This window comes from Peromyscus leucopus, chromosome 9 (genome assembly GCF_004664715.2).
Source record: "Peromyscus leucopus breed LL Stock chromosome 9, UCI_PerLeu_2.1, whole genome shotgun sequence".
In the NCBI taxonomy this organism is placed as follows: Eukaryota; Metazoa; Chordata; class Mammalia; order Rodentia; family Cricetidae; genus Peromyscus; species Peromyscus leucopus.
Window position 1 is genome coordinate 44,790,225 of NC_051070.1, and position 14,191 is coordinate 44,804,415.

At 38.5% G+C, this 14,191-nt stretch overlaps 1 protein-coding gene across 3 annotated transcripts in view; it reads left to right on the plus strand.

The window, feature by feature from the left end:
• Akap11 (A-kinase anchoring protein 11) overlaps positions 1 to 6,858 on the plus strand; it is a 48,473-nt gene extending 41,615 nt beyond the window's left edge. For all 3 annotated transcript variants that reach the window (XM_028878555.2, XM_028878563.2, XM_028878572.2), the window contains one exon: positions 3,165 to 6,858. In XM_028878555.2, coding sequence (XP_028734388.1) covers positions 3,165 to 3,305 — 141 coding nt within the window. In that variant the 3' untranslated portion in view covers positions 3,306 to 6,858. The remainder of the gene's footprint in view (positions 1 to 3,164) is intronic.
• Positions 6,859 to 14,191: the final 7,333 nt, after the last annotated feature.

Sequence of the window (14,191 nt, forward strand, 5' to 3'; positions counted from 1 at the left end):
AGATTTTTACATTAAAAATAAAGGGCCAACACAAATTCTAAAAATGATTTGTAGTGGTTTAGGGTTCCTTGTATACTTTAACAGAAAAATGTCCATCAATACATTGTGGGATTAGAGGATATAGAATTTACCTTCTGGTTTGTGAGGATTAATTAAAGTACTATAAAAAGCAAATGCTTGATCTAATGCTCTAACCCTAAAATTTAGATATCAGTAATAAGCAGCTAATGTATTCTTAAGAAAAGATCCAGCTATTCTATTTTACTGATTCATAATTGTACCTAATTAATTAGGTCTTTCTCATCTTCATGCAAATGAGAAGCTAGTATAGTGAAAAACCAATAAAAGATTAGATAATTTCTTGAGTACTTTTTAGTATGTACCAAGCATTGTATTAATAGAGATTTTTAGTTTATAGTTTTAAAAGTGTTTCTCTCCTGGTTTTCCTTATGAAAATTTGTATAATCTTAACATAGGACATAAAACAGTCCAGTGAATAACCAATATAGATCTATCAATAAAGACAGAAAAGGAAAACCCAAGTTACTCTTAGTTTCTGGTTCAGAATTGATGACAGTATTGTTGGAAGATGTCTGAAAGATGTGGACACTCTGACATTGTCTTTTACTTAGACTTTATTGCCTTAAGGATAAATGGGAGATGACATACAATTGTATGTCAGGAAGATATAAACATACTTATATGTCACCAGGAAGTGGTGGCGCATGCCTTTAATCCCAGCCCTTTGGGAGGCAGAGGCAGGTGGATCTCTGTGAGTTCGAAGCCAGCCTGGTCTTCAGAGTGAGTTCCAGGACAGGCACCAAAACTACACAGAGAAACCCTGTCTCGATAAACAAACAAACAAACTTATATAAGTGGCAAAAGAGAAGCTAGATTAAAGACTTACCCTGAAAGACACTGTCAACAACGTGAGAAGACAATGTACATATGGAAGGAAATACTTGAAATTGCCTATCTGGTAAAGTTCTTAGACCTAGCACATACAAAGAACTCCATCTTAAAAATAAAAAGGCACACAGTCTAACTTAAAAATGGACTAAGAGTTATTACTACATGTCTTAGTTAGGGTTTTTATTGCTGTGGTGAAACACCATGACCCAAAGCAAGTTGGGGAGGAAAGGGTTTATTTGGCTTACCCTTCCATATTGCTGTTCACTAATGAAGAAATCCAGGACAGGAACTCTAAACAGGGCAGGAACATGGAGGCAGGAGCTAATGCAGAGGCCATGGAGGCATGGGGCTTCCTGGCTTGCTTCTCCTGGCTTGCTCAGCCTGCTTTCTTATTTATTTATTTAATAAATATTTTAATTTTATAATTAATTTAAATTTACATATCAGCCATGGATTCCCCTGTCCTCCCTTCTCCCATCCCCCAGTCTTCCCCACCCCCAAACCACCCCCCATTCCCACCTCCTCCAAGGCAAGGTCTCCCCTAGAACCCACCCACCATCAGCTCGGCCCTCCCCCATTGATAACTAATTGAGAAAATGCCTTACAGCTGGATCTCATAGAGGCATTTTCTCAAGTGAGGCTCCTTCTTCAGTGATGGCTCTAGTTTGTGTCAAATTGAAACAGAACCAGCCAGTACACTGCATGTCTTTGGAAAATAAAAACATGAAAGGGTGTTTTACTAGTCATTAGGAAAATGCAAATCAAAAGCACTGCACTCTTCACACCCTGTAGGGTAACTATCAAGGTGGGTAATACCAAGTGTGGGAGAATGTAGAGACACTGCATCCTTAATACAGTTCTTGGTGAGAATCTAAAATGGTGAAGCTGTTGTGGAAAACATCTGACAGATCCCCAAAATACAAAGTACAATATTACCATGTTACCCAGCATTCCACTGATCAGTGGTGTGCACTTGAGGGACATGAAAACATATGTGCAGAAAACATATCTACATAAAAACCTGTGCAGAAATGTCCATGGCAACATTATTCATGGTAGGAACAAAGTAAGAATGTATTATAGGCCTATAATCCCAGCACTGGAGGCAGAGGCAGGAGGATTAGTGTATATTTGAGGCCACCCTAGGCTACATAGAGAGTTCTGGCAAGGTAGGGCTACATGTAAGATTCTGTCTCAAAGAAACAAACCAGGAGAAAACAAAAAGAGAATTCTCCACCTGTCCATCAGCTAATGAATAGAGAAGGGGCTTTGGTGGTTAGTACAAAGTAGTAGGGCATTGAGCTATGCTATACCATGGTAAACCCTCAAGATAACTATGCTGAGCAGAAGACCACACACACAATTTACATTTACATTTCTATGAAATGCCCCCAAATACACAAATCTATAAGATACAAAGTAGATGAGTGCTTTATCTGAAGGTGTTAGGGGAGATGAAGAGGAGCTTCTGATGTAGAGGGCTTCCTTCTGGTGTGAGGAGAGAACATTCCAGTATAAATTGTGTGGTAGTTGTCTTCAGTTCATTGGTATACCAAAAACCCATTGCATATGAATTATATCCCACAGCTGTTTAAAGAAAAGAACATTTGCAGTAAAATAGTTTTTCAGAATTTATTTTATAGATATTTTCAAACTTAAGAATTCTTACAGAGTTGAGTAGACAGAAAAGTGAGTGAGGCCATTCTGTTTTGATGTGGTAGACTTTGTTTAAACCCCTGTTTACTCTTTTGCTTGCTTTTTTTGTTGAAGCATTACATTTCTTAAGTTAGAAAGCCATGTTTCCGTTGGGGCTGGAATGTTTTCCAGAATACAAACCACACTACATGGTGTGGAAAGAAAATCCACATCCTTTATTAAGCTTGACATTGTCGTTATTATTTTATGTTCCTATTGAGGGTGTGGCAGATGTATTTAGTTAGGTGAAGAATTTCCTGTAGGCGGTTTGACTCTGCACTCCCTCCCACACAGACTGCGCACTGCCAAGGTTTGTGTTCTGTTTCTAGCAATCCTGAAGTGTCATTCTGTGGAGATGTGTTTATAAAGGGCGAGAAAGGAAAATGTTTAATTTGGGTAAAGGGGTGGTGTTTGAGGAGAAATCTCATAACTGGGAAAGAATATTTCATTGTCAACAGCAGGTTCCCAGTTTTGTTTGAAGATAAAAATGAAAACTCATTGGTATGGCATTGTTTTCTGTTGATGTGTGTTAATGTTTGTTAATCCTTCTTTCTTAGCTTTCAAAACAATTACAAGAGAAAGGATGGAGAGTGGGAGATGTCCTGCAGGCTGTGTTGAAATACTACGAAGTGCTGGAAAAATCTTCAAGGGAGGGAAGATGCAAATCGCTCTTCGATTGGCTTTTGGAAAACGCCTAGAACAACCTCCAGACCAGTGTATTTGAATGTTTGTTTTAGGAAGTAAAGAAACGGATGACTTAGGTTTAGGGTGAAATTCAAATACAGAATATTAACATTTTAATTGAATTGAGAGGAAAGTAAGAAGCCTTTTCAATGCTTTCTGTCATCATACTGTATATGGTTCATACTTTTGTAATCTTTGTCAAAGTATTCTCTTTACTTACTCTTCTGTACGTGTGTTTGTGCTGTGAGGCTGAGAAATGTCTGTGAAGGAGGATCTAACCCTGAGGCTGGGACACTGTCTGACAGCGTTTGTTTGGATCCACATAGTGCTGCTGCTGCTGCAAACAGGGCTGAGGCGGCTGGCCCGGCCCATGTGATGATCTTGTTCCTTTGAAAACAAGTGGCATCTGATGATAAGTCATCTGACATCAAAAAGATATTTTGTTGTTTATTTATTTCTGATAAGTTTGTAATCTTTATGTACTATTCTTTCAGATCAGCTTCCACAGTTCAGCTATTGGTACTTGTAGATTTCCCCAGATATTTAATTTGTTAGCATACTCCTTAGTGATTGAGGATTCTGTGAACACCATAAGTGAGTTTCCCTAGGCTTCCATCAATGATGTTATTTGTTAATGCTGCCAATCATTCTGGAGTGAAAAAGAAAAGGGGGTGGGGAGAGGTGTTGTGAGAGAGTGTGTGTGCAAGAATAAACTGGAACTTTGCCACTAGTTTATTTTCTTTTACTTTAGTAGTTTCTTAGTTAGAAACCCACCGTTAACATTAAATCAGATGTCTAGATATTTATTGTGCAGTAAGAATTTTGTCTTTGATTTATTCCACAAATAAAAATTCAGGTTGTAAAACACATTGAAATTTTAAAAATTAATGTGGAAATACACTTAGAGGAGCCTAATAATGATTTTTCAGTGTTGGATTTTTGAAGAAAAAAAAAAAAAGACCCACTTCCCTAAGAATAATACTCTTTTAGCACAGTAGGTACCCCTCCCTCAATAAAATGGATGTGACTGTGATGTTTCCTCACATCTTCTTTGGCTCCATATTCCCTACTGTGGTTTTAGAAACTGCATGTTGACGTGAGTGAGACGAACCAGGCTCTGTCTCAGTTACGTCTATGAGGTGTGCAAACGCTGTATGCATTTCTTCCACTAATGGATTCTGGAATCAAGGGTAAATCATTTTTTTGTGTGTGGGGTTGTTGATTTTGCTCTATTATTTTCTTTTTCCCCCAAGCTCTGACTTTTCTAGAAGCTGCAGTGAATAGAAGGCATAGCACCTACCAGGACACTTGCATTAATTTGCATTAGTAATTATGGTAGAGAAATGTATTTTACAGAGAAAGCCTCACCTTTGCTTTAACTCCAGAAACAATTTAAGTATTTTGAAACTACATTATGAACTTTAGTTTTTCTCAATTTAACATAGAGACGCAGGGCCAGCCTTAAACATACATTTTTCTAAAGTTTATTCAAGTATTTTTCAATATGGGGAAATGCAGGGAATTATACCCAGGTGGCTTTCGTGAAGTTGTGGGCTTATACTATACTTGTAAAAGGAACTATCACACTGCACTTATGTAATTTGGGTGTACGTCTTGGTTAGATTAACAGGAAAGCTGAGTTCTAAATTCTCTGAAGTGGAAATGACTATATATTGGATTTATTAAATGGAAACTGCTTAGGCTTATTTTTGTTAATGGTATAGTCATTTGAGGCAAGCTTCCCGTTCTGCTCCTGTTTCTTTGGCATTTTGGTAAAGCTGCGTTATGCCCAGTGTTCTTTATTTAAGTGCTACCTGGTGACAGCAGTCAGAGGCATTGGTCTGAGTGGTAACACTAATAGCAGGACTCACACCTGTGTCAGTTCTGTGTGCAGGAACACAGAGAAAGTTACAGGTATTGGCAGGGTGAGCAGAAGTATGGGTCATTTCCCTGTAGAAAGTGTTGGCATGTAGAGCAAGGCTGTGGGCCAGGTGCAGTGTAAAGCAAGCTGTTCTGAAGTATTCTGTGGTTTTCCCAGACTCGCTCCATCTGTTTGTGTGTTCAGTCTTCGGAGCTCCTCTGTTGAGGTAGCTCCATCTTACAGATCTCTTGACATATTTATATTGGAACATTGTATACTGCCATTATGTATATTTTTGCTTCTAATGAAATACATTTCACTAGAAACTGTTAAAATTGTGATATGCAAGTGAGCTGATTTGCCAATTTTAAAGGCATTTTGTGATAGACAGAAAGAAAGTGAGAGACCTCTGCAGAGGAGCTTCTGGACCTATCTCACAGCAAAATAGTGCATTTGTTTGTGTCCATCTTTTCCTAAGTTGAATTTAAATGACATTTGTAATTTATGTGTTATTAATGTTGATTTTGAAAATTATTTTCTCACTCAAGAGGAATATTTCACCAAAAAAAAAAAAAAAAAAAAAAAAACCCACAGAAGAAATTGCAGTAGAGATGGGCTGGCTCCTTGCGATGTAAAACTAACATTATAACAGCCTTCGTGAACACATGTAGTGTCTTTGTACTTTGAGAAATGCTTCATTTATCCCTGAAGATATTTAATGTGAATTAGTTTAATTCATACTACTATAATTCTGCTTAGCAAAGGATTTATATTACTGGTAGGAAGAAGCTCTATGTATTAAATGCACTGTGTAGAAAGTAATGATAATTGACCCCTTTGACAGCTGGCAGCTTTGACAATGGTGGTGCATGTTCTCCATCATCGGTTCCAGAGCCACGTGACTGCCTGCTGTTTCTCCACAACTATCACCAGTTTCTAATCAGTGTATTATTTTGTAATTTTTCAGAGAAATCTTTACACAGAGTTTAAATATGCTGAGTCCGCACATGGATAGGGAAAATGCTTTCTATTTAAAACCCTGTCTGCCCGTCACCAGCACACAAGAAGTTGAGAATGTCTGTGGGAATTGGAAGGGCCATACTCAAGTGAGGTGCGCTTTTCTCATTTTCAGCACAAGCCCTGTAGGCATCCTGTGTTTACTGTGTGCCTGCTCTGCACAAGCAGGCACGGTGCTGGTCACTCCTGTCACTTTATTTATTTATTTTGACCATCTGTACATTCCTTTCATGTAGTTAGAGCTGTTGTTCTACAAGTTCTTATTTCAATTTGTTGTACGGTTTGAATACTATTTAATGCCAGGTTTATATGTTGCTGGATTCTTGCTGCCTTTGGTTACTTGTGTCGTGTTCAAAGTAATCTGCATTCTTGTTCAGTTACTGAATATTTAGTAGAAGTGACTTAGAATAATTGTGGCCATCTATTTGAGTTTGCTCAATTAGTGCATTAAGTCTTAGAATGTGTAATAGTAACTCCTCTTTTTGCTCTTGAGTAATTTAATCTTCATTTACTAAAATAGGAACTTCAAGATGCACTTAAGTTTTGTTTTAGCAGTGGCTCAAAAAACATTTCAGAAGTTACTTTTGTAATAATTTGCAATTAATTGTTCTTTTCTCTTTACTCTCGTTCAAGCCTGTGATCTTTCCTCTCCCAGCTAAGAATTATTCAATAAATTTAAGAACTGTCAAGCTGTGGTTTTCATTCTGTAGCATCCTGTTCATTCTGTGTTGGACTAAAACAAAGGCATTCAAGACTGCTATGTTAGAAGACACAAGAGGAGCTAAATGCTTATGTCATGGCTTTGTTTTGTTTTGTATTTTGAGGCAGGGTTTTGCTGTGTAGCCTTGGCTGTCAAGGAACTTGCTCTGTAGACCGAGCTGCCCTCAAACTCAAATAATATTTAATATTTGAACACTAGATTCTAACTATTTCAGAGAGGCCTTTAAGAGTACTGTAGAGATTTAGAAGCCAGGCTGCCCATTTTGGATTTGATGCGAAGTTGAAGGATGTTGCCTCAAACATGAGCATGATTCTAAAATTCTTTTGATCTAGTTTGTGCATTCTTTGGTAATGTACAGAGATCATACCCCTGACACATCAGGTATGTGAGAAAATACATGGGAAAGTTAGCTCTTGGTTTTAGGTATTAACATGCATGATAACAGTAGTAGTGGAACTCCACACTTACATAAATTGCAATAGGAAAACAGAAAAAAATAGTATTGGTAGATGTGAAAGTATGAGTTAAATTTATAGTGGGGTTTTACTAGTAGAATTTAAATATTTTTATTTTTAGAAATATTGAGTATGGGGGAAATGAACTAAAAGTACAGTTGTTAATTTATTCATACCTCACACTTTAAACTTTCTTCATTATCAATATTATATCTCAGAATGAGACCATCTGTGAACCTACAAGCCCATGGTTTATGTTAAGATTTACTCTTAGTATTACATATCCTGAGTTTGGACATACACATAATACACCATTGTAGGATCATACAAGTACATCCATTGTCTGGTAAGCATTTGATACCCAGAAACTAGAGAACTCATTAATGCTTCAAAATGCTTGGAACTACTAGCAGATATGTAAATCTTGGGTATTAAGTACATTATGCTCATAAAGAAGACTATTAAATGCTGACACAAACTAAGGAAGATTCCAACAAGAAAGGTCCCAAAGAATAAGACATGTAGCAGGGTTTTTTGAGTGAGTTAAGGCAGGAGATCATTTGTGCTTTGTTCTGAGTACAGCATGGAGAATGAGGCACAGGGCGTGAAGCATCCACACAATTTCCTGAGTGAAAGATGGAGATCTCGTTGGTGTATGCAGAGATGAGTACTACATGATGTCCTGCACTGTGAAAAGGATGAGGGCAGACACGCAATGGAGAGCAGATGTCATACCTTTCTCTCTTGTCCTTTGTTCTGCAGTTGTCACACTTTCGTTCTGTAGGCCAAGGATGGAAGTATGCAGATTGAAAGGAGTGACAAGATTTGAGAGGGAATTCAAGGGTCAGTGAGATGACTCAGCAGGGTAAAATGCTTATGGAACAAAGCCTGAGTTCAATCCCAGAACCCTTGTAAAGGCGGAGAAGAGAACTGATTCACATAATTGTCCAAATACACAAATGTGTACATACACACACAAACACTTAACTAACACTAATAAAAAGTTTAATTAAAAATAAAACTGAAAAGGGCCTTAAGCCCCAAGTTTGTCTTTAGCTCTTCCCTATGTACTACCCCCCTTTAAATAAATACCATAATGGATTTCATGTTTTATAGTAAGTGATTGAGATTGGACTTTAAATTTTTTTTTTTATTTTTGGTGGAGTCACACATCACAGCATTCATGTTGAAATCAAAGGACAATTTGTGGGAGTTGGTTCTGTTCTACCTTTTAGGTTCTGGGGATCAAGCTCAGGTCATCAGGCTTGGCAGCAAGTACTTGTGCCCACTGAGCCAGCTTTGTTAGACCAAGGCTGGACTTTATTATAGAGTTCTGATATGTTTGGCTTGATAGAAGATCTTTTTAAAGTAAGTACAAACACTAAAGGAGAAGTTGCATTTAAATATGCTTTGAATTAATCAGCTTAATTTGAATGCTCAGGAGCAGCAATATAATAATAATCCAGTAGGAGATAAGTGACGATTGTCCCTTGTTCCAGAGCAAGTTTTCATTACTTCTGGAAGGTCATACTCTCTGTCTTGCTCCTGTTTCTTGGGGCCTGTGCATAATGTGTTTTGTTCTGAGACAGGAACTCCCTTGGGTAACCCAGGCTGGTCTCTTAACTAGATGCTTCCTTGCCTTAGCCTCTGAGTCTGAGAGAAGGGAGGGTCATTTGTGAGTTCCAGGCCAGCCGAGGCTACATAGCAATATCTTATCTTAAGAAGCCCAAATAAGTTAAGTTTAGAAGACTGTATGTACAGGAGAAGGGTAAAGTTAGGGGCAAACAGGAAAAAAAAAATCCACAAGTTTCTGTTGGATCTTTAGAAGTGAATAAAGGCGGGGAAAACCTACCCCACAGTTCATGAGCTAAGCTCCTATGTGAGCCTGTGGCCTCAGCTGACCCTAGTGGGTGATTTAAAGTCTTCAAAGCAAGGAACTGCTTTAACATTCTTCTGTTAGGTCTCCATGCCTGTCAAAGTGAAAAAAAGATCTTGAGGAGCCATCTTTACCCCAGACTTCAGTTATTTCTAAAGGCTCTAAAGTCCAAACCATAAAAAGATAGGAACATGAGAAATAAAGTTTAGTTTTTTAGGAAAAAAAGAATTTTAAACCATGAGTGAAAGTGATGGAATTAGAACCAGCTCACAGACTGGTGTAAGAATATGAAGTAGCTGTCACTTTTAAGACACAGGATCCAGGTGGTGGTGGTGCACACCTTTAATCCCAGCACAGAGGTAGAGGCAGGTGGATCTCTGAGTTCGAGGCCAGCCTGGTCTACAGAGAGAGTTCCAGGACAGCCAGGGCTACACAGAGAAACCCTGTTTTTAAAACAACAATAAGAAAGACAGGAAAGCGTAAATATGAGTAGAAAGCTACTTCACATCTACTAAGATGGCTAGAATAGCAACATAGATAATACCAAGTGTTACCAAGGTTATAAAGAAAGTGAAGCCTATAGACACTGCTGCTGTTGACAGGAATTTAAAATAATGCAACCACTTCAAAAATTCTTTGTCAGTTCAGCTTCTATGTAGTATGCCATGTACCCTAGCAACCTCTTTCCTATAGATATGCCCATGAGAAGAGAAAATGTCTCCACAAAAACTTGTAAATAAATACAGTATTATTCTTAATAGCTCCAGAGTACAAACAACCCAAATGATAACCAGTTGAAGAATGCATAAAGAGATTGTGGTTTATTTGTACAATATTATTTAACCTTTAAAAAATGAAGTAGAGATCTGTGCAACAGTGTGATTGAGCCTTGAAAACAGTATGTTAATTATAAGAAGTCAGGTACAAGAAATCAACTATTGTATGATTCCATATACATATATATAGTATATATCATATACGCACACTATGTATATAGATTGTGTACAATAAGCAAATTTCAGCAGGTTGTAGGTTAGTGTTTGCTAGTTGCTGGGGGAAGAAGGTGATGAGGAGTGACTGTTTCGTCCTACAGGGTTTCATTGAGAATGATGAAATAGTTCTAAAACTAGATCTGATGATGTTAACACAGTTCTTTGAATATACTAAAAACCCACTGAATTGTGTATTTTAAAACAATGAATTTTATAATGTAGGCCATGCCCAACAAATCTTACAAGGGACAAGAAAACTAGTTTTTAGAAGCAAGAATGTCTTTTAAATGTAAGCCAGAATAACTGAGACTCACTATTTGATATAGCTGAGAGAATTGGTGAATTGGAAAACACTATACAGACTGTTTCTCAAAGTCAGTGATGGGGTCGATATACAAAAGAGGATGGTGTAAAAGTGTTAAGGGAGAAGAATCTAACAGAAAAAAAAAAAGAAAGAAAATCCTAAATAATGGAAAAGATTGCTGGAAAAATCTCAGAAACAGCCATTCATAGACTTAATCTAAATACCTTAAAACCTGTATTGTCAAGGGATGTATGCATGCAGGCATGTATTTTTACTTTTTAGGACCATTCAATAAGCTAAAATTTCTAGGGTGACTGATAAAAGAATAGACGTATTAAAAATTAGTAGAGGGAAATATAAGTGAAGTTAAAGAAAAGAGAAAAAGAATCCAGATGTGTCAGTGTAGAGACTCAAAACTGGACAAAGTTCTGAGAATAAGAGACTGCTGGCTGCTCAGTCCTAAGCAAGTCATCTGTATCAATCCCCCCTCCCCCAAGGCGCAGGGAACAGTGTGAGAGGAAGCTGAAAGAATAAGCCAGAGGAGGAGGTGGCATGCTCGGAAACATGGTCTTTGGACCTGGGATGGTCATAGCACTTAGGTACTCACAGCAGCCATGGCTGCCTGCACGAGATCAAGTGAATGAACTCCAGCGTGGATGTGGGAAGGGTTCTTGAGGTTCCACCCCCAAATTGATGAGCTATTGGCAATTTGTGGCTGATGGGATAGGTGAATCAATTTTCTCTGGGATTGTTTGCCCATGTTCATGTAGCCAGCACTGATGGACTCAGTAGATTATTAAAAATCAAGAGGACATGAAGGTGGGAGACAGTGTTGGAGCAATGGTGGGGTGTTGGGGTAGATACGATCAAGATACATTTTGTGTTTATGCATGAAATTGTCAAAGAATTATTAAAATTTTAAGGGTATAAAGAAACAACCTGTCTACCCCTCAAATGTAATCAAAGATGCTAGATCTGTAGTAGTATTTTTCTTTGGGCCGCAAGCTCACAAAAAATGACATGGAGACTTACTAATTATGAAAGCTTGGCCTATAGCTTAGGCTTGTTCTCAACTAGCTCTTATAACTTAACCCATTTATATTAATCTACGTTCTATCTCATGGCGTGACCCCTCTTCCATCTTGTGTCTCCTGTTTCCATTCCATGTCTTCTGTTTTCTCCTGCCCCTCTATCCCTCCTCCTCATTCTTTTCCTGGAAACCCTGCCTGTACCTCCTATCTAGCTATTGGCTATTCAGCTCTTCATTAAGCCAATCACAACAATGTATCTTTACACAGTGTACAAATATCCCACAGCATAGATCTAAATCTCAAACACTTTGTTCCTCACAGTTGTTCCTGGGAGTCTTCCTCAATAAGCTTCCTGTACAACATCTGGGTCTTTTTATGGCAGTTCAATTTATGAAAGAATAAAAATTAGGCAGACCACTTCGCAAGATAATTGGGCATGACGTAGTTAAGTTGGACTATGACACACAATATTGTTACATGTAAACTCCAGAGAAAACTGACTGTGCATATATATATATGTATATATATATATGCATACACACATATATATGTATACATACATACATACCAGTGAGCATTAAAAAAAATTTAGCAGAACTGTTATTAACAGGAAAACAAGGTATTTATCAGCAGAGACTGAGATTGTGATACACAGTTGTCATCCCCTTGCACAGGTAGAGAGGTCTACATTGGAGGATTTAAACCAACCAGGAATCCAAGACACTTGCAGAACAGTGGCATCTGCACCTAACATGTGCAGACTTCTGTTTCCTAAACAGTGCAGTTGAATAATTATTTAAAGGGTATTGTAAGCTATCGATTTAAAGTGTATAGGAGGATGTGCATAGGTTATATGCAGATGTGACACCTATAAAGAAGATTTACACATCCTATGATGCTGGTGTCCACAGGGCAACTAGAACCAATCACCGATGTGAACAGTTGGCCGTATTCATCAAATAGAATTTAAAATAGAAAAAGTTATACAGCTATATGCATCAATTTGGAAGCACTATAAAAACATAGTAGCAAAAAAAAAAATCACAGCTGTCACAAACATTTCAATAAGGGTCAAACCAGATAAAACCAAACATTATGGTAAATAGAGAAACCAAACATATGGCAAATAGACACACATAACTTGATAGTCATATGTGTATATATACATATTGATATATTACTATCCAGTGTTGGAGAAGATTAATTCAGAATCCAGGGTAACTTCCTGTAAAGGTGAGGGAAGCGAGGGAGATACAGCTAGGTGTGAATAAAGGGTATGTCTCTGGATACTCATTTTTCTTCAAATTATGTAAAATCTTTATGTAATATTTTAAATGGGTTTTTATTACTTTTTGAAAACTTCATACATACAATGTATTTTAATCATACTCAAAGCACAGTCCTCTTCTTAATTTCTCCTGGGTCCACATGACACCTTTATTTATTTATTTATTTTTTCCCTGAGACAGAGTTTCTCTGCGTAGCTTTGCACCTTTCCTGGAGCTCACTTGGTAGCCCAGGCTGGCCCCGAACTCACAGAGATCCGCCTGGCTCTGCCTCCCGAGTGCTGGGATTAAAGGCATGCGCCACCACAGCCCGGCTGACATGACACCTTTTATTCCCTCTCCCAACTTAAAAAAAAAAAATCAAACCACGAAGCCCAATGTGTGTGCTGTCCATAAATGCATGGGTATGAGGGCATCCAGTAGTGCGTGGTTAAAGAAAATGTACTTTTTCTTGGTAGCCATCACCTGTCAGTAGTTCAGCAACATGTAGGAGCTCATGAGCCCCTCCCCCATCTGCGCTGGGATGTAGTGGGTGGCCATTCCAGCTTTGATCTGGAAGTTCCAACCCCCATTGAGGCTCTGGTAACTGTCACACCTACAAGGCAGGGCCAAGAGAGGACTCTGAAGACCCAAGATCTGGATGGGCCATCTCTCTTGGTTCCTGGACCTTGGATGCTGGAGGTAGATTGAGCAGAATTCTCCAGAGAACACCGCCGGCCAGACAGCGCTACATCTTTCCCAGACCCTGTGACCTACCTATCCCTTCATTTGTAAGTTATGCCCACAAAATAAACCTCCCTTTTAACTGCGTGGAATGGCCTTAATAATTTCGCCAATACCGGGCTGGTGACTGGCTTGATCTTACAAAGCCAACTGCAGCTTCTGTGAGTGGTGAGTGCAGTGGTCCTGTCATATCCAGAAAACACTGTTTCACCCTGATCTGTGGCTCTTAGAATCTGTATGTACATCCCTTCTTCATTATGATCCCTGAGTTTGGGAGTAGAGAATGTTGTAATAGAGGATACCTATTTAGGACTGAGTGCTCCATAGACACTTACTCTTTACAGCTTGACTTTGTGCTTTTGAGTTTCTGTATGAACTGCTGTCCACTACACAAAGAAGCTTCCCTGAGGAGGATCAAGGGCTGTGCTAATCTATGGGCACAGAGGTATGCATTTCGAGGGGGTCTTAGGGTTTCTGTGGCTGTGGTGAAACACCATGACAAAAAGCAACTCTGGGAGGAAAGGGTTTATTTCACTTACAGTTTCATATAATACCTCATTATCAAAAGCACTGTGGACAGGAACTCAAGTAGGAACCTGGAGGCAGGAGCTGATGCAGAGGCCATGGAGGGGTG